Source organism: Theobroma cacao, chromosome 10, assembly GCF_053813885.1.
Source record: "Theobroma cacao isolate CCN51 chromosome 10, ASM5381388v1, whole genome shotgun sequence".
Classification (NCBI taxonomy): Eukaryota; Viridiplantae; Streptophyta; class Magnoliopsida; order Malvales; family Malvaceae; genus Theobroma; species Theobroma cacao.
In genome coordinates this window covers 27,003,632-27,023,135 of record NC_142648.1, presented here as the reverse complement: position 1 = coordinate 27,023,135, position 19,504 = coordinate 27,003,632, and the positions used below count along the sequence as shown (strand labels likewise).

The 19,504-nt window shown below is 34.1% G+C and overlaps 1 protein-coding gene across 1 annotated transcript; it reads left to right on the top strand.

The window, feature by feature from the left end:
• The first annotated feature begins 3,067 nt into the window (after window positions 1-3,067).
• On the top strand, window positions 3,068-4,186 carry LOC18587307 (acidic endochitinase-like). Its single transcript, XM_018129622.2, has one exon. It carries the CDS (start codon window positions 3,143-3,145, stop codon window positions 4,058-4,060), a length of 918 nt encoding a protein of 305 aa, XP_017985111.2. The 5' UTR covers window positions 3,068-3,142; the 3' UTR covers window positions 4,061-4,186.
• The last annotated feature ends 15,318 nt before the right edge of the window (window positions 4,187-19,504 follow it).

Here is a 19,504-nt window from a genome sequence, read left to right as displayed (position 1 = left end):
TAATGATAATAAATTAATTTCTTCATAAACTTAACAATAAATAATAATTAACAAATACAATAACAAAAATCTCAATGAAAACCACTCCCTTAAAAAATATTAAGAACTATCAATAAACAATTTAGTGGTGAAGCAAATCTCTAAAATTATTTATAAAAATTAAATACAATAGTAATAAACAATTCAACGAGAAAGCGATCTCTAAATAAAAAAACTTAATTGTTTACAAGAATTTAAGCAAAGAAAAAAACATAATTAATTTATAGCAAAACAATCAAGTAATCTCTAAATAAATAAGTAATAACTAACTTTAAGTGCTTAATCAAATTGCTTTTAATAAGAAATTACTAAGATGGTAAATCTTAAATCAAAACCATCAAGTAAAAATTATTAAATAAAAAAATTTGAAGTTGAAAATGTTAAAAATAAATTAAGTAAATAAACCAATCTTATCAATTATCATGATATAAAAATTGAGTTACTGATTAAAAGTTTTCGACAGAGAGAATGCTTACAAGTAAAACATGTAAAAAATCTATAGCATTTAATAAAAAATGGAAAAGAGCAAGTGATGATTGTAAGATTTTGAAAATAATTCTATTGTAATTAGTTTTTTTTAAATATAATTGATTTTGTTTTAGTCTTATTAAAATTAATTATTGATTAATTGTTGTGAGATATTTTACTAAATAAAAAAATTATTATAAGAGTAAAATTATAAAATTTTTAAAAAATAAAAATAAATTATAAAAATTTAAAAATTCTTTGAAAGGCATGGTACCACTAGCCTTCTCCCTCCGCCTTTGAGCGCCGAGACAGTCATGTCGGTCGTACCGAAATTCCACTACTCTAATGGAACGTCCATCGTCCACACATTTGCTCTGTTACACGTCTCTCAAGTACAACTAAATTTTGTATGTGTTTTGTTCTTTTCTAGTACAAAAGCAGATCTTATATATAAATTTGCTCCGGTAAAGTGTGTGGAAATTTGTGTCACGTGAATATTTTGTGGATTTCAATACTACGGACATGGTTCTGACTCATCATGGCAAATATCTGCCTTCCGTAATTTCAATTTTATCAGCTTCTCAGTTTTCACATGTCTTCAAAAGTTATAGTACACTTATTGTCTTCTTTATATCATTACAAAAATTATAATATACAATCAGAAAAAAAAAAACAGCCCTAAGAGAAAAACTTGGAAAACCTAATCACAATTTTTATATATTTTTTATATAATTAATTATATTATAATTATTATAAAATTATAAATTCTCCTTAAATTTGAACCTCTCCAAATTGAGGCCTAAAGCTCTTGCTTGAATGGCTTCACCTAAGGGCTAGCTCTGGTTATCGATAGTGTGTTTTGTTTTTTTTTTTATATAATTAGAAGAACGAGAATTTAAATTATTTTTTAAGAATAAAAAATTATATACTAATCAATGAATCAAATATTTGAGTGTCGATAATATGTTTTATTGGTAATTTTGTCTACATATTTTATCAATGGGAACTATTACTGATGGAGTCTTTTGATCATTATAAAAAAAAGTTAGATTTTTTGTTGTCAGTGGCATCTATGTCATTACAAAAAAATTGAATTTTACTGATGGATTCCATTCTATTAATAATTATGATCGATTTTCGATCAAACAATGATATGCACACCACCAACAAAAAAATATGTTCAAAATTTTTTGGTACACATTGAATAGGGAAGATGCAAAGAATGATGACCAAAAGACTCCAAACTAACTCTATGATATGTACTGATATAAAGAAGACAATACGATTGTCATATCTAATTAAGATACGTTTGTCTTTGAATAAAATGGATAAAAACAAGGAAACAGGCGTACCAAAAGGATAGAATATTTTGAAAATAAGCAAGCTCAACTTTTTCAAACAATACACTTGAATTCATTGAACTTTCCATACATAAACACACATACACATGTAAAACCTTTTATTTTTCACTACATTTCTTTTATTCAATTAGCAACAATTTTAATAATTAAGTATCTTCAACTGATAGTCTGATCAAACAAAGTAAGATCAGATTGAAGTTCACGACCAAACACCCTAGAGGTAAAACGTAGATAACATACTAATAACACTCAATCTTCAGCACAGAAGAACTAATTACTAGCAGTTCAAATTTAGTTAAGGAATCCACAAAAGCATTAGCTCCATGGGATGTGTACATGAGTATTATATTCAATCAAGTTCGTATATTTTTATTTTTAATTAAATAAGTCTTTTTATTTTTATTTTTCGTCAAATAAGTTATTATAATTAATTATTGACTTAGACAAAATACCATTTATCATTTTATATTATGTAACGTTGACATGACATGTTAATATAATATAATTGATAATGATATGACATGTTAACATATCATAATAATGATGACGTAATATACTAATTTAATATGATAATTTGATCATGTGATATTTTTCACCTTACACATCAACGTCGTGTCATTATCATGTAAATATAAAATGACAAGTGATATTTTGACTAATAATAATTAATTAATAATTAATTATAAAAGCTTATTTATATCAAAACAAAAATACAAAAATTTGAAAAAACTTAGTAAAAAAATAAAAAATTGTTTAAATTTTCTTCAATAATTTTAAAGACTTATTTGAGCATTATACTCATTGTATTTTAAGCATTATGCCAATTGTCTTTTAGGTAATTAATAAACCTCTGAGGCCATCTCTGCAAACGTCAAAACCCTTATGTTAAACTTTGTTGTGGAATCCACGTAAGAAAGTAATGGCTCACTGCAACATGCAATTAAACCTATCTCTTCCACTGTCCAACATAGGGTACTATGTATTTCAGTACTGCTTGTTTTTTATGGGGAAAGCGAAATTTCAACAAAACTTTTTAGGTAAGGACTAATGGCCACAAATATTTACTATTAGTTCATGAATTAAACACGTGCCTACAATATCATCTTTTTTAACAAAAAAAAAAAGAAAAGAAAAGAAAATCCAAAGCTTGAATGAAATAATTTTCATTTGTCATCATCAGCCTCCGGAAACTCTATAAAATGCAGCAAGAGCTAGCATGGTCAGATCACACCACTACCTGAAATTTCAGACCCTCCCTTCCTACATTTGCAAACATGGCTAGGAAATCACAAACCATAGCCTTGCTCATCTTCTTCGTAGCAGTAGCACTAAGCAAAACCTCTTATGCCGCTTTCATTTCCACCTACTGGGGTCAAAATCTTTATGAGGGAACCCTGAAGGAAGCATGTGACACCGGAATATATGAGATCATAAACATAGCTTTCCTTAACGTTTTTGGTGGCGGCCAAACCCCGTCTATGAACCTTGCCGGTCACTGCGACCCACCAAGCGGCACATGCGTCATATTCGGAGAACAAATAAGATATTGCCAGGGACTAGGAATCAAGGTATTGCTCTCACTTGGTGGTGCAATTGGTAATTACTATCTAACTTCTAAAGATGATGCCCAAAGTGTAGCAGATTATTTATGGGAAACATTTTTGCAAGGAAGAACATCTCCTGGTCCATTAGGAGATGCCACGTTGGATGGTATTGATTTTGATATAGAAGGGGCTTCGAATTTGTACTACGATGATCTTGCCCGCTTCCTTAAAGAGAAAAGCGAAAGTGTCTACTTAGCTGCAGCTCCTCAATGTATATTCCCTGATTATCATTTGGGGGCTGCCATTGATACCGGCCTTTTTGACACTGTTTGGGTTCAATTTTATAATAATCCCCCATGCCAGTACCATGATGGTAACGCCGACGACCTTCTAAGATCATGGAATCAGTGGGATACCTCGATAAACGTGACGCATTTATTTATGGGGTTACCGGCGTCTGACGATGCGGCTCCTTCTGGAGGGCATATTCCAGCGGACAAGCTAAAATCTGATGTTCTTCCGGTGATAAAAAAGTCAGCCAAATATGGAGGCATCATGCTTTGGAATCGATATTATGATAAGCTATCTGGGTATGGTGCTTCTATCAAACCTTTTATCCTCGGGGATGGCTTAGTGTACTCTTCTTAATTAATAAGAGTTTAGATGATGGAGCTGGAACTAATCCAGTTTAAATAAATGTACTCTTTAAGACGCCTGCTGGATTCCAATCCTGTTTAGGCTTTCAGAAATAATTAAATAAATATTATGTGGTAATCTTTCTTTTCTTTCTTGTTTTTTCTTCTTTCCTTTTTTGCTTTGTCCTTGAACAATAAATATTGAGAACGTTCGATGGTACAATTATCCACGATTTGGATTATGTATTTAAGTCTCTCGGTAAATTTGATTATAAATGTAATGTTAAATAAAATATAAATTACTTTTAATCACTAATGTAAATAGAGACATGTAATTAACGATTGTCATTGTTTTTAATCTTAATTACCAAACTTTAATTGATTGGTCCAAGTTGATTGTAAAAGAAATCAGTCCCACTATTCCCTACTCATAATTTCTGGAAAGAACAGAGTCAAATATTACAATACTCCCGCTGCATTCTCTATTCAAATAACAATAGTGGCCCAAGTCAGTGTTGATATATCATAAATTAAAGTATTTCGATTAAAATTTGAAATTTTAGTTTACAAATTTTTTTACTTCAAATGGATGCAGGTGATTTCAATGACATATTTGTATCTACATGAAAAGGAAGGAAGGAAACATAAGGAACTGAAAAAGATAAAAGGCTTACAGACACAGCTGATAAAATTACTAAAGTTTTTCTTTCGCCAGAAGGATTATAGGACCACAACACTGCATTAGTAGAGTCAGACTCAATAATCAATTCATGTGAATTAATCCAAGGAGAAGGAGCAAAACGAGAGAAGGCTTCCTTAACAGCAGAAAATTCAGTAGAATTAGAATATCAGCAATACCAATAGATTTAGAAAACAGAATTTTAACGAGACCATTGTCATCCCTCAAGGCACCACCAAGACCGGAAGCTCCCGGACAGCCCTTTACTGCACCATCAACATTAAATTTCAGGTATCCACGGAGAAGTTTTGACCCAGTCCACAATAAGCTTTTCTTTTGGTATACTCAGCGTAACCTTAGCAAAGGAAGGTTCTCTCATAACATCCAACACAGGAGAATTATCCATAAGCCTATGGGCCTTTAACCACCACCCAACACGCAATTTAACAGTATTGAAAGCCTGAGAAGCATCGCATACCTTGCCATTGAAAATGATGTCAAACCTGAAAAGCCAAAGCGTCCACAATATAACATAGAAAGCCATACGCCAGATTGAGTGCCTATCAAAAAACATCCATTCCAAGCAAGAAACAAAGATTTCATGTCACCGGGAATGATCCATTTAAGGTCCCAAGAGTCCAACCAGAGCGACCCACAAAGTCTATAAGAAGATACATAAAAATCCCGTCATAGTTTAACCTTTGTATAAAAAAACAAAAAACAAAATCAAACCAATCCGGTTGCAATGACATCAAACAAACGTTGAAGGCAATCCCACAAAGTCTCCCCATCACAGGATAAAATGATCCTGTGAAATGATATCCAATGATCCAAAATGTGAATCCAAATTACTTTTATATACTAAATTAACAATTTTTGTTTCTGTTATTATTCACATTTACATAGGTCAATGAGTGATTAAATTAAAACCTTCTAATGAAAATATACCACCTACTAATTTAAATCCTTTAAGAAGAGTAGTTAATTTTACATTAATTCTTGATATTATCTAATTATTTTTTAAAATATAAAAAGATATTTCTCCCCAATGCAACGGGGCAAACTAAAATTTACACTAAAATTATTAATATTTTAAACCATATGATTTTAGGATTTAAGTGGGAGCGATTTCCCAATTGCCCTCTCCCCAAATCCATCCCCAATTGGAACCAAGCAAGATTAAGTTCCATAATTTTCTCCATCACGTTTTCCTTGAACCTTATCAGGGTTGGATTCATTAACTCATCATATCGTAATTGAGGTCCGTTTTTGTGTATTCTGAACTAATTTAATAATAAATTCAGGATTTTGCATAAAAAATGGTTAAATAATAATTATAAAGATAATCATATATATATATATATATAATAAAAATTCGAAATTGAGGGGTGGTAGCTGCCGCCACCAGCCTCCCTCTTGTTTCTGCCACTGCATACCGTTAAGAATAGTTGCTTTTTGATATTTTGTATTTTTTAGCAAATTTGGTTGTTAATATTTTAATAGAATTGTTTCTACATCAAAGACAAGAAAAGAAATTCATTATAACGGTAATGTGGCAAAATATAATTGATGGGTATGAAAATGATGAGGTTTTCCATATTACAACTTCGCCTTTCTCAGCAAGCTCATAAAATTGGAATTATAACATGTGAAAATTATGGATGCTCATCAAATTAATTTCATATATATATATATATATATATATATATGAAATGATATAAAGAAGACAACATGATCGTGATCTTGTGGTATGTAATTAAATATTTTGAAATATATGTTTGTCTCTAGACAAAGAAAAGGACAAAAACTAGAAAATTGAGGCACCCAACCCATTATTTTCTAAATAAGCACTCAATATTTTTGTCTTGGAGCCAATTAGGAAAAGTAAATTAAACACAAAACTACAAATTCCTCATTCATAATTCTTCATAAACCTTATCCCTATTAATTTAGTTGTTTTTCACGTTGTAGTCGATGTACAAACTAATTTTAGATTTTACTTCAATTTATCATTATAGAATTTACACACACACAAGTACTACACTGTTGATAGAATTTTTAAATTTTACGTATGAAATTAAGTAACATGTTCCATAATCTTTGATATTATTGAACGACGAGTCATTCCAAAACTCAAAATTGCTTATCTGTTTATTTCCACTTTGACTCTTTTTCTATGTAAATTTGCTGGATAAGACATTGATATCTTTGTTACTTTTTCCCACAACAATAAAAACGTGCCTCTTTTCCTCAATTCAAACTGGGCAAAGTAGTCATTTCCTTTTCTTTTTTCTCTTTTTGCGTTTTGGCTAATTAGATGATGATTCAAAGTACTTATAAAAACCCTTTCAGACATTGAATTGCTGTAAAAAGAGAATCACAAGTCTTGGCAAGCATAAGCATCTCCTTGACTGTTAAAAATGGACAGGCAATTTTTTATTGATGCATTCTTAGCCACAATGAGCTTGCTAGTGTCAGGTCAGACTAACTTTGCCTCCTACAGACTCAGTCTCCAATGGCCACCTTCTGTGTGTAATATTAGAACCCTGAGCCAACAGTCCTTTGTGGTTTTACAATCCAAAGTTTATCGCCACAGCTTACAGATGGCAGCGCGGTACTATGATCCAAAAACTAATAGATGCTCCGTCAACCCATCAGATCCAGAAAAGATTTTGGTAAGTAAATCACTTTAAATTAGATGTTTGTTAATTTATTTGGCAGCTAAATTAGTTGATATTTCGTAAGTTTGCTTAAATTTTCCGGATTTTAACTATCTCATGAATTTTTGCATTTTTTTGTTATTTTTTCCTAATTTTTATCACTTATTTGTTTGAGTATGTGAACTTGTAGGATCCACTGAAGCCTATTCAAGACAAATTGAAGCAACTTTGGCCAAACCTTGCCAACTATGAGAGCATGAATGAAGATTTATATAAAGAACAACGGAAAGGACATTGAATGTATTCTGATTATCCTACTGATTCATATGGTTATTGCATTGCAGCTTTATGTCTCGCTAGCGATTACAATAACCCATTACTAGGTAAATATATAATATTTACTGTTACCCAAGTCTAACTTGCTTATTCACATATGATAGACATTACTTTGCCTGAAAATAACAAACCATGCATGAAAATAGTTGTTCAGCTTCACCCTTTGTTTTAACAGTGCATGGCAACGGGTGAGGAACCTCAAAATCCTATAAACAAAAAAAAAAAACTTTGATTTGTTTGTTTTCCTTGGACCAGGTGCAGGAATTGAACCACGAGAGTCTCTGTATACAGCAAAAGACACATCATATCAGATGCTATCAAGGAAAAATTGGGAAAGTATCCTGAAATTGCATGTACCAAGGTGGAAGTTACTAAAACCATCCAATTGATGGCCATCGGCTTATGTTTTAATAAGGCAATGCCACCTTTCGTCCTTATAGACTGCTCACGAAGTATTCGATGACCGTGTGAAGTTCACTCCAAATTAGACAGAACTAGTCTTTGGAAACAAAGATAAATAAGAGAAGTTGACAATAAATTTGGAAGGCTAAAAATAATTTCGTAAAAAGTTTGCCTCATCCTCTACTTGGCTTTACTGGCTGGTGCTTGGCAATGTGAGTCAGTTTTCTTGAGTGCAATTTAATCAAATTTCATGGTGCTAATTAATGTTTCTTATTCAACTATATTGAATTTCTTTTGATATATATGTTGAAAAATAGTGTATTTCATAAGGTTCAAACATCCCACATTGCCAAGATACATAAAAGGTGAATGCCTTATATATGAAAACCAATTATTGGCTTGTTGCAAGTAAGGAAAACGGAGTGGGCTCGCATGCACACAAGATTGTACCAAATCTTTAGAAATTTCAAATTTCCCCCTTGCGCGTGAATATACAAGTGGGTTGTGCCCAAGTGACTTTTTGTACCCTGGCTTTAAGTTTTTTTAAGCTTTTCCAGCATTTGATTAAATCAAACTCAAACTCAATCATGCTTATCTAATTCTTCTAGTTTTGCTCCAACGTTTATCTGACTTAGTTAAATGCTAACCAGGTTTCTCTTAACTCCTTAATCTGGTACAACGTTCACCTTATTTGGTGCAACATTCACTTCACTCCATGCCTATAAATACAACCTTACACTCTCACTCACAACACACACCAAAAGCTTTTCTTCTCTTAAGCTTGCTCGACTAATTTCCTCTGACTCCTTTCTTCTTTTAAGCTTTCTCTGCCTCCTTTCTTTTCTAGCTAGGTTTTCTCCTTTCTGCTGTTCCTGTCATCTCTTAATACTTTGTGCAAACTATAAGGAAGGGTCTATTAAATCATGGAGGATAACCACTACAGTCCTTTTTACACCAAGTTTTATACTCTGAAGGGGCGAAAATTATCCTTAGGGACAATGATACCATGCCTCAGACCAATTATTGTTTTTACTTGTTTTATATTCCTTTATTGCTAATTTTTTTTCTAACATTCTTAAGGATAATGGATTCCCACATTGATAATGCTGCTGCCACTGTTCCTAATGCTGCCTTTGTCCCTACTACCACCACCAATGTCAACAGTTCCCCCATAACTTCCACTCTGATGACCATTCCTCCTATGCCCTCGGCTTCATATGTCAAACCATTTTCAGATATTTCCAAAATAGAAGTCTTTGATGGAAGAAACTTCAAAAGGTGGCAAGAAAGGATTTTTTTCAATCCTTGATGTTCATGGGGTCGCTTTTGCCCTAATTGATTCCAAGCCAGATGATGTCAAGATGTTGGAACCATGGATGCATGCAAATAAGGTATGCAGGCATACAATCATTAGCACACTTTCTAATGAGTTGTTTGATGTATATAACCCTTATAAAGAAGCAAAGCAAATATGGGAGTCAATGATAACAAATACATTGTTGAAGATGTTGGGAAACAGAAGTTCGTGATTGACAACTTTTATTGTTGGAAGATGACAGATGACAAGGACATCAAGAGTTAGAGTAATGAATACCACAGGCTGGTGGATGATTTGAAGGTTGAAAAAATCATTATATGGCTTGAAACAAGCACCAAAACAATGGCATGAGAAATTTGATCAAGTTATTGTTAGTAATGGATTTTCTACTGTTGGAGTTGATAAATGTGTGTACACAAAACTATTTATAGTGGATGTGTGATTATTAGCTTATATGTTGATGATATGCTTATTTTTGGTACATGCATTGATGTGGTCGATAAAATAAAATGCTTTTTAGCTTTTGAAATTTGACATGAAAGATTTGGGAGAAGCCAAAGTTATTTTGGGTATTAAAATCATAAGATGTGATAGTAGCTTAATGCTAACACAAGAGCATTATGTTGAGAGGCTACTTAAAATGTTTGGACATTTTGATGTCACGCTTACGAGTACTCCTTATGATAGTAATATCCAATTAAAGAAAAATAAAGGTGATAGTGTAACTCAGTCTGAGTATGCACAGATTATTGGGAGTTTGATGCATTTGATGAACTATACTCGACCAGAAATAGCTTATGTTGTATGTAGATTGAGCAGATATACACAAAGTCCTAATAGAGATCATTGGATTGCCTTGAGTAGGGTGATGAAATATTTGAAAGGTACCATAAACTATGGTATTTTATATAATGGATTTCTCGTTGTATTAGAAGGATACCATGATACTAACTGGATCTCAGATTCAGATGAGACGAAATCTACAAGTGGTTATGTATTCACCCTTGGTGGGGGTGCTATAACTTGGAAATTGGCCAAACAAACAATAATTGCTAAATCTACAATGGAGTCAGAATTTGTAGCTTTAGAGTTGGCTGGCAATGAGGCTGAGTGGTTAAGAAACCTCTTAGCAGATATTCCATTGGGAATGAAACTAACACCTTCTGTGTCTATGCATTGTGATTGCCAAGCGGCAATAGCCATTGCAAATAATAAAACTTGCAATGGTAAAAGTAGACACATTCGTTTAAGACATGATGTAGTAAAACAACTGCTTAGAGATGGAATTATATCCATTAATTATGTGAAGTCAGAGCTGAATTTGGCCGATCCTTTGACTAAACCCTTGGGAAGAAAATTAATTAATGCTACATTGAGGGGAATGAGACTTAAGCCAAATGAGGAAATCAACAAATAATAGTAACCCAACCTATGTGATTGGAAATCCCATGAATTAGGTTCATATGAGTAATAACAAGTTATTTGTTGATAAATTAATGCACTATTAAAATTATTGTCCCTCCTATGGTGTGTAAGTAGTGCAAAACTACAATGCAAGAGAGGTTGAGTTAAACTCTTAATGCATTCCATATCCCTTTTAGGTAGTGTATTATACTGCAGTATACACTTGATGGAATCAACCTATATAAGTGTGGAATGGGGCTGCTCCTATGAGAATTATGACAAATTCTCTAGAGCACTTATGAATAACCAAGCAAGCGTATGGCCTATTTGCGCAAAACCGCGTTGAACAATAGAAATTGTGGGGGTGTAATGTGATTGATGAAAACGATATTTCACATAAAGAATTTTTGTTCATATAAGTTACAAATTTCAGCAAAATTCTGTGACTTATATTTCATTCTTTCTACATGTGGTTCATAGCTTAAAAAACACCAGTCACGATGCATTACACTCAAATGAAATTTGACCGAGCGAAACTTCTTATAAAACCTTGTGAAATATATGAGGGATTGTTGAAAAATAGTGTATTTCATTAGGTTCAAACATCCCACATTGCCAAGATACATAAAAGGTGAATGCCTTATATATGAAAACCAACTATGGGCTTGTTGCAAGTAAGGAAAACGGAGTGGGCTCACGTGCACACAAGATTGGGCCAAACCTTTAGAAATTTCAGATTCCCCCCCTTGAGTCCGAATATACACATGGGTTGTGCCCAAGTGACTTTTTGTACCTTGGCTTTAATTTTTTTTAAGCTTTTCTAGCCTTTGATTAAATCAAACTCAAACCCTATCATGCTTACCTGGTTCTCCTAGTTTTGCTCCAACGTTTATCCTGATTTTGCCCCAAGGTTTATCTAACTTAGTTAAATATTGACCAGGTTTTTCTCAACTCCTTAATCTGGTGCAACGTTCACTTCACTCTATGCCTATAAATACAGCCTCACACCCTCACTCACAACACACACCAAAAGCTTTTCTTCTCTTAAGCTTTCTTGACTAATTTCCTTTGCTTCCTTTCTTCTCTTAAGCTTTCTTTGCCTCCTTTCTTTTCTAGCTGGGTTTTTTCCTTTTTGCTGTTCCTATCATCCCTTAATAGTTTGTGCAAACTATAAGGAAAGGTCTGTTGAATCCTAGAGGATAATCGCTACAGTCCTTTTTGCACCAAGTTTTATACTCTGAAGGAGTGAAAATTATCCTTAAGGACAGTGATATCACGCCTCAGACCAATTACTGTTTTTACTTGTTTTATATTCCTTTGTTGCTAATTTTTTTTCTAACAATATATATATATATATACATATGATGACAAAGTGATGAAATTAACCCTTCCATTTTGCCACATCATTAACTAGTATTGAATTTCTTTGGTCTTGTGGGCATGGAAGCAATGTCGTATCAAAATATTATCAAACAAATTTACTAAAATTCAAAATATCAAAAATCAAACTCTACTCAGACAAAATTTTTTATTTGTTTTCTTCTTTTCTCCCTTGGCTGGATAGAGTACAAAAACATATTTTATATAAGACAATGAATTTCATACCTTGTTCCAATATTATCTTCTTCAACATCTTTATTTACTTTTCAATTTCTAAGGCAATGAAGATAGAGTGCATTTATTCAAAATATTATCAAACAAATTTACAGTTGAAGATTACGATCTAAGAGAATTCTGGATTTGAATTTTGAGTTGGAATGGATAAGGTTTATAGTCTATTTTTGTATGTTTTTCGCTTTTGGACGTCAGACGAGACAATGAAAGAGTGCTATTAATTGTTGAATCTTATTCTAAAGTGCAATTAATTGAGTATGTCAATCTAGTTTGATTTAATGAGATTGACAAATTCAGAAATGATATCAGTACGGTAGATTTTGTTCATGTCTTCAGAGAAGCAAATTCATTTGTTGACTCAATTGCTAAATTAGGGATAATTATAGATCAAATTTTTTCTATGCTTGGTGGTGACAGTTCATGCTATCAGCTATATTGTTGTTTTAGGATGTATTATTTCAGAGTTTTTTTTTATAAAACATTTTTTTTGAATGGCATCATATATTAATGAAATGACAGAGCCTGATCAGCAGATGGGAATTCTTCAATATAAGGCACCACTAACAGACAACAAATGGAAAAAATTCTCAAGACCAACGTAAGACAAAAATAAAACAAAGACAGACAAAAAAACAAATGGAAAGTCATTGAGAGCAAAACAAGGACAGCACCAGGGGAACCCAGAAGGAAGAAAAAAACTAAGCGAATACCGAAAGACGATCAGTTGAGCGATCCACAGCCAGTTTGGCAAGTTTGTCAGCTAGGTGATTAGCTTCTTTAGACGTATGAATAACATACCAATTCTTGATTTTGTTCTTCAAACAATTGCTATGGTTCATGATCCCTTTAAATCTCCAAGGAACAGAAGCCGGTTGGTTGACTCAGAAAACAAAATTAGATGAATCAGATTCAACAATGAGGGAATGAGTAGAGCACCATAAGGAAGTTGCAAAAAGATAAAAAGCATCCTTAATAGCAAGGATTTCCGTCACATTGGAATCACCATGGCCAGGTGGTTTGGAAAAGAGGATTTTAACACGTATTTCATGATCACGCATTGCACCACCCATACTAGAAGGACTGGGGCAACCACGAGCAGCGCCATCAACATTGGACTTTTTCCTAGAGTTTTGCTTGGAACATGAAGCATAAATACAAGCCGGCACAGAAAACATCTCGATAACAAAAGAATTAACTTGTGGTCATTTGGCTTTTACCCAGCAACTTACTCTAAGCTTAACAATATAAAAAATGTACCCATGATCCCAAAGATTACCATTGAAAACAAGATTGCTTCTGTGAATCCAAATAGTCCAAAGGATCACAAAAAAAGCTAGTCACCAAACAGAGTTGCGTTAATAATAAAAGAAGAGGAGATTGTGGGAAATGACCTTCGTAGTAAGGTGACTTAAAAAATGACCGTCTTTATAATTTTAACTGTTTTTAGTCAATTTTTGGCACGACTTGACAAGAATAGCCTTTAATCCAATTAATCCGAATGAAGGCGCGTCTCAGTTTCTTTCTTTCTACTCTTCTGCCATTCAGCTTAAAATTCCAAAATTAAATCTCGATTTAGATTTAGCTATCCCTCCGTCTAGCTCTCCAATGCCATCGAGGTCTATATCGGTAGCCAACTTTCTCACGATCCCAAAGTGCAGAGATGACATCAAGGTATTTGTTATGGGTTCTTGTGTTTATTTAGGGTTATTCATAGAACGAAAAAGTTGATGTGTAAATTATATGAGTTTGGAAACTTAAATTTGGCTGGGGGTAGCGAAATCAATCAGTTCATAGGCGATGCGTGAATATTTGTTAGGCATTGAGTCACTAGATATTAGGGTGTGTGACTGCATATTAGGAATCGTTACCTGTTTATTTGGCATTAGGTGCCTGAATATTTGTTGAGCATTGCGTGAGTTCTTTATAGGCATTACGTGACTGAATATATGTTGAGTGTTGCGTGACAGGTATTACGTGACTGAAAATTACCTGACTGAATATTTGTTGAACATTGCATGAGTTCTTTATAGGCATTACGTGACTTAATATTTGTTGAGCGTTGCATTACAGGCGTTACATGACTGAATTATGTGACTGAATATTTATTGAGCATTGCGTGACCTGTTTGTAGGCATTGCGTGACTTTAGCTACCTAATGCTGAAGGTGATTATCTACTGATTTAGCCCGCTTAATAACAAATTGTGTAAAATTAGAAGAGAAATAGGCTAAAGATGTTTGGTAAACTGTTTAATAAAATAAATTATATAAGCTGTAATTTTGGTTAAAATTACCATAAAAAGATATTGAGTGTCATCTCCAATAACCTAATAAGCTCTAATGTAATTCTTGAAGTTTATTTCAAACTTGTATAGTTGCAACAGCATTAGATTTTGGTTGGTCTACGATGATGCTTAAATTAAAAAAAAAAAAAAAGAGAAAAGAGGAAACGATAATGAATTTCTTGGAAAAGAGAAAAAAGGTAACATTAAAATCCTTTTTGATTAGTGAAAAAGAGACAAAACCTTTAAGTTGTTTTTTTATTAAGAATTACTTGGAAAATGATGTTTGGCATGACTTTTGCTTTTAAGAGGTAGATAAGATAAAAGGGCAAGCTGAATAGGTACTTAATAACCAATTCAGCCCCCCTTTATTGCACTGATATGGGTGTAGAAAATGAAGAGTAAGCTTTCATGCCTATAAATAAAGGGAACCATTAACCATTTGAATCAATGATACTTGCCATTGATATTTGCATTCAATGATACTATTTCAACTTGAGTTTGACAGAGTTTGACAAAGTCTGCAGATGATATTTGCAACACATGATGTTGCAGCAGCTGTGACCAAACAACGAAGCAAAATGACTGCTGTGATTGAGGGATAAGCAAATCTAAAACACAAGATGTTGTAGCAACTGTGACCAGTACAACGAAGCAAACTGAGTGCGGTGACTGGGGGACAAGCAAATCTAAAACATAAGATATCTCTTTCAAAGTGTATGGAACTTGTATGAAAGAGCAAACTGAACTATCTGGTTGCGGAATGAAAAGTTAGATACACAAGATGTCCATATGGATGATAAAACCTTCAAGTCCAATGGTGGGGATGGTGGAACTAGTTGGGGAACAATGGAGGAAGAATGTGAAAAACCTTATGCTAGTGATGCACTACCACGGACTGGTTGGGGAATAGAAGATGTCATTCCTTCGAAAACCTTGGACGATTCTTCCAAATCTAGTGGCTGGGAACAACAAAAGTCACCAGAATGTTATGAAGGTTGGGGCTTTCTTGATGAGTCAAATCAACCAGCAAGTTCAAATGGCCGGGATACACTAAATGGTTTGGGTAGCATTCAAAGTGAAAAACAGCATCAGTCACGTGACAGTGTAAGGGCTCACGTCGCTGGGCTTCAAATGGTAGTAAGAAGAATCGTCCTCTGAAGTCAGCTGGACTCATGAATGATGATTCCAGTATGGCTGCAATGAACACTGCTACAACACAAAGATTAGACATGTTTACTTCTGAGCAAGAAGATATATTATAAGGCATTTTTGAAGTCACCTTACTACAAAAGTAATTTCCCACAATTTCCACTTATAAATATATCGATAGTTGTTGTTTCATCTTCAAACCGTTCCAAACTTAGTTTAAGGGTGAAGAGAAGTTGAACCACCAAAGTTAAGGAAAGCTTGAGGGAAGAAGAAGAAGAAGCTGTTGGAAGTGAGGAGAAAGTGCTGGAAAAAATTAAATATTTATCCTATAGTTGACTACAGTTCCCCTTATTTACAAAAATGCCATTGCATAGTTAGATCATCAAATTCCAATTACAGTACTTAGCCCATTTGTTGGATCATCAAATTCATTGTACTCCTTAATAATTTGTTTTTCTTTATAAACCATTAAATAAAGCATAAAATATTTAATAATATTTACGTGATTGATTTTGGCATCTTGCATCATATTTTTGGCCACAAAATGATGTATAATAATCGTAATAGTTGTTCTAATGTCGACCGTTGTAATAAAAAAACATAAAGGGCATAAGATAGCTTCCAACTGTTTCTTTCATATTCCAGTCTTCCCAATATCTATCGATAGCTGTCGTTTCATCTTCCAACCATTCCAAACTTAGTTTAAGGGTGAAGAAAAGTTGCAAGGAAACTGTTCCAAACCGTTCCGCATTACAGGGAAGGATCAGTCATTTAAGCCATGTTCTTGGATTCAAAAAGATATCAATAATCTCTATGTCTTTCCTTCAATCCAACACATGAACATAAAAAAAGGTGTAATTTGCACAAACTACTCCAATATGGTTTTATGCTACAAAGAAACCCAAACTTGAAACAAACTCATATTTGCTGAGCACTTATAAAATATCTCAATAGCAACTGTTGAACCCTAAACTTAGAAATACTAGGTTTTGGCTATCACAGTGAAAATTACTTGTTGCTGCTATAACCACAACAAATAGACTACATGGCTGTTTGCAACTTCTATCCTGCTCTTATGTATCCAGGATATCCAACCGAATCTTGCTTCAATTAGGCCTTCCCTACATGTCTCACCAATCCACAACTCCACCAATCAAACACTAGAACCTCTACAAAATATCTTATACTCCAAGAAGTTGATGCAGACCTCCACTAGAACTAGTAGAATAGAAAAGCGAAAACTCCATAGAGGAAGCAATAGTCATTCCAAACTTAGTTCTGGTTTGATATTGTCCATGATAATTGGCTTACTCTTATTCGAAGAACATGACACACAATAGGTGAGTCACGCGATTCAAGCTCAACTAGTCACACCTTCCCATATCATCTAGTCACGCGATTCAATAAGAATTGGTAACGCCACTCCATATATACTACTCACGCAACTCCACATCAACTAGTAATGCAATTCCATAATATCCAGTCACGCGACTCCATTTTTCTACTCACTCGATTTTAGAATAAAAAATCACGCCATTCCATAATAACTAGTAACGCCACTCCACATATATTACTCACGCGAGTCAATATCAACGAGTGACGTGATTCCATAAAAAAGTCATGTCACGTGCTTCCATATTAACTAGTAACGCCACTTCATATTTACTACTAACGGGAGTCAATATCAAATACTCATGCGATTCTAAATCTTAACGGTTCACATGATCCATATTTACTACTCACACGATTCCATGTGAATTAGTGACGCGATTCCATATTAACTACCAACGTGATTCAAAATTTAGTACTTGCATGACTCTATAACAAATACTCCCGCGAATCAATATCAACTGGTGATGCGATTCCATATTAATTACCAACGTGATTCAACATTTAGTACTCGCATGACTCCATAACAAATACTCCCGCGAATCAATATCAACTGGTGACTTGATTCCATTCCCACCATTCATGCAATTCAATAGCAACTGCTTACAACCCTATGTCACGCAATGCAATTCAACATGTCATATAGGCTATAAAGTAAAGAAGTAAAGGGGGGTTGGCATATGCAAACGAATGAACGCTGTCATGTAAATTATGTAAAATACTAACAGACTTTTCGATATGAATAAGAAAAAAATAATGTCATTTTTATTGGATTCGTATGCTTATCACATGAATGAATACAAAGAATAATATGTAAATGATACAACAAAGAATAATATGGAAATGATACAAAATAATGTTAATGTTATTTACAGATTGAAAAAGAATAAACAAATTAAAAAATTTAACAACTTAAGCTATTGGCAAAAATCTCAAGGGCAAACTTTGTTTGAATGCCCTTTATGGTGTTTGCCTTCAGTGTCTAATCCTCTGAGCCGATCAACCACTGCAACGAGGCTATAATCCAATCCCCGCAACTGTGCGAATCTTGCTATATCAGGGTCTTCTCATTTAACCTATATTTTATCCTCGTCAAAGCTCACTTTTGACGATGCGAGCTGACAAAGTACCTCGCCTGGTGGCATATAATGGGAAACAATGATGTTAGTGGACTCATCTGCGTATCACGCAAGTCAGACTTCAGTGCTTCTTTTCCACTGTATGATGAGTCCACTAACATCATAGTCCATTTCAGCAAGTTAACGTGCACTACCACCCAATGGTAGTCGAAAAAGCACGATACGAGAATTGAGTCAACCTCATGCCATGGCAAACCCCACGGAGGTCTCCCACCCCTTGCATAGGCAAGCACATCGTCTGGCAAAATTGCCTCACTCGGCTTGAATGTCTTCTCAATAGGGGAAGGCCGCATTTCTTGGCTCAGATGGAGCAAAATAAGCTGTCAATTACATTATGCACAATAGTTAGATGCAATTAAGTAACCCTAAACCCCATACATTTGAATAATTACAACTCAGTAAAATATAATATACTTACATAGAATGTGGTGTCAATGATGCATATTCTCTACTTGTAGTGTTGTGGATGGTGCTCACGTGCCTGCTTACACAACACACTAATGCATGCATCAATCTATTGGGTGTCCATCAACTCTTTCGGCATCTCCAATAGTCAGAAAAATCTGGGCCCTCATACCTTTCGACGCCCAGAATGTTAACCCTGCATATTTAAAATAGAGTTAAATTAAAATTATAGTGAAGTTACCTTACTACAAAAGTCATTTCTCACAATTTCCACATAATAATACCCATGTCAAAAGGTCTATGTAATAAATACCCTAGAATTGTTAACACTAATATGGTCGATTGTTTTCATTTTACCTGGCTTGGTCGTTTTTTAAGAAGGACTCATATTTATCCTTCAAATCGTCCTTCACTTTGCGTTGGACTAATAGCGGGTTAACGTACGGGCTTCGAAGGTGTTTGCTAGCCACGATCATAAGTGCATCTTCGGGCTCAGGTGGAGGTGGAGCCTCAACAAAAGGTGTGATCTCACAATGCGGGGGGGCCTCTACTGGAGTTGGGATAGGAGTAGGACGCGCGGAGGTTGTCGTTTCACTACTCGTAAGATGAGGTCCTTCTTTGACCTCAGATAGAGGATGTGGAGCCTCGGGAGAAGGTGTGGGCTGAGAATGCTAGGCTG

Coding starts and splice junctions, on each gene's coding strand:
- LOC18587307 (XM_018129622.2), top strand. CDS start 3,143: ATGGCTAGGAAATCACAAACCATAGCCTTGCTCATCTTCTTCGTAGCA.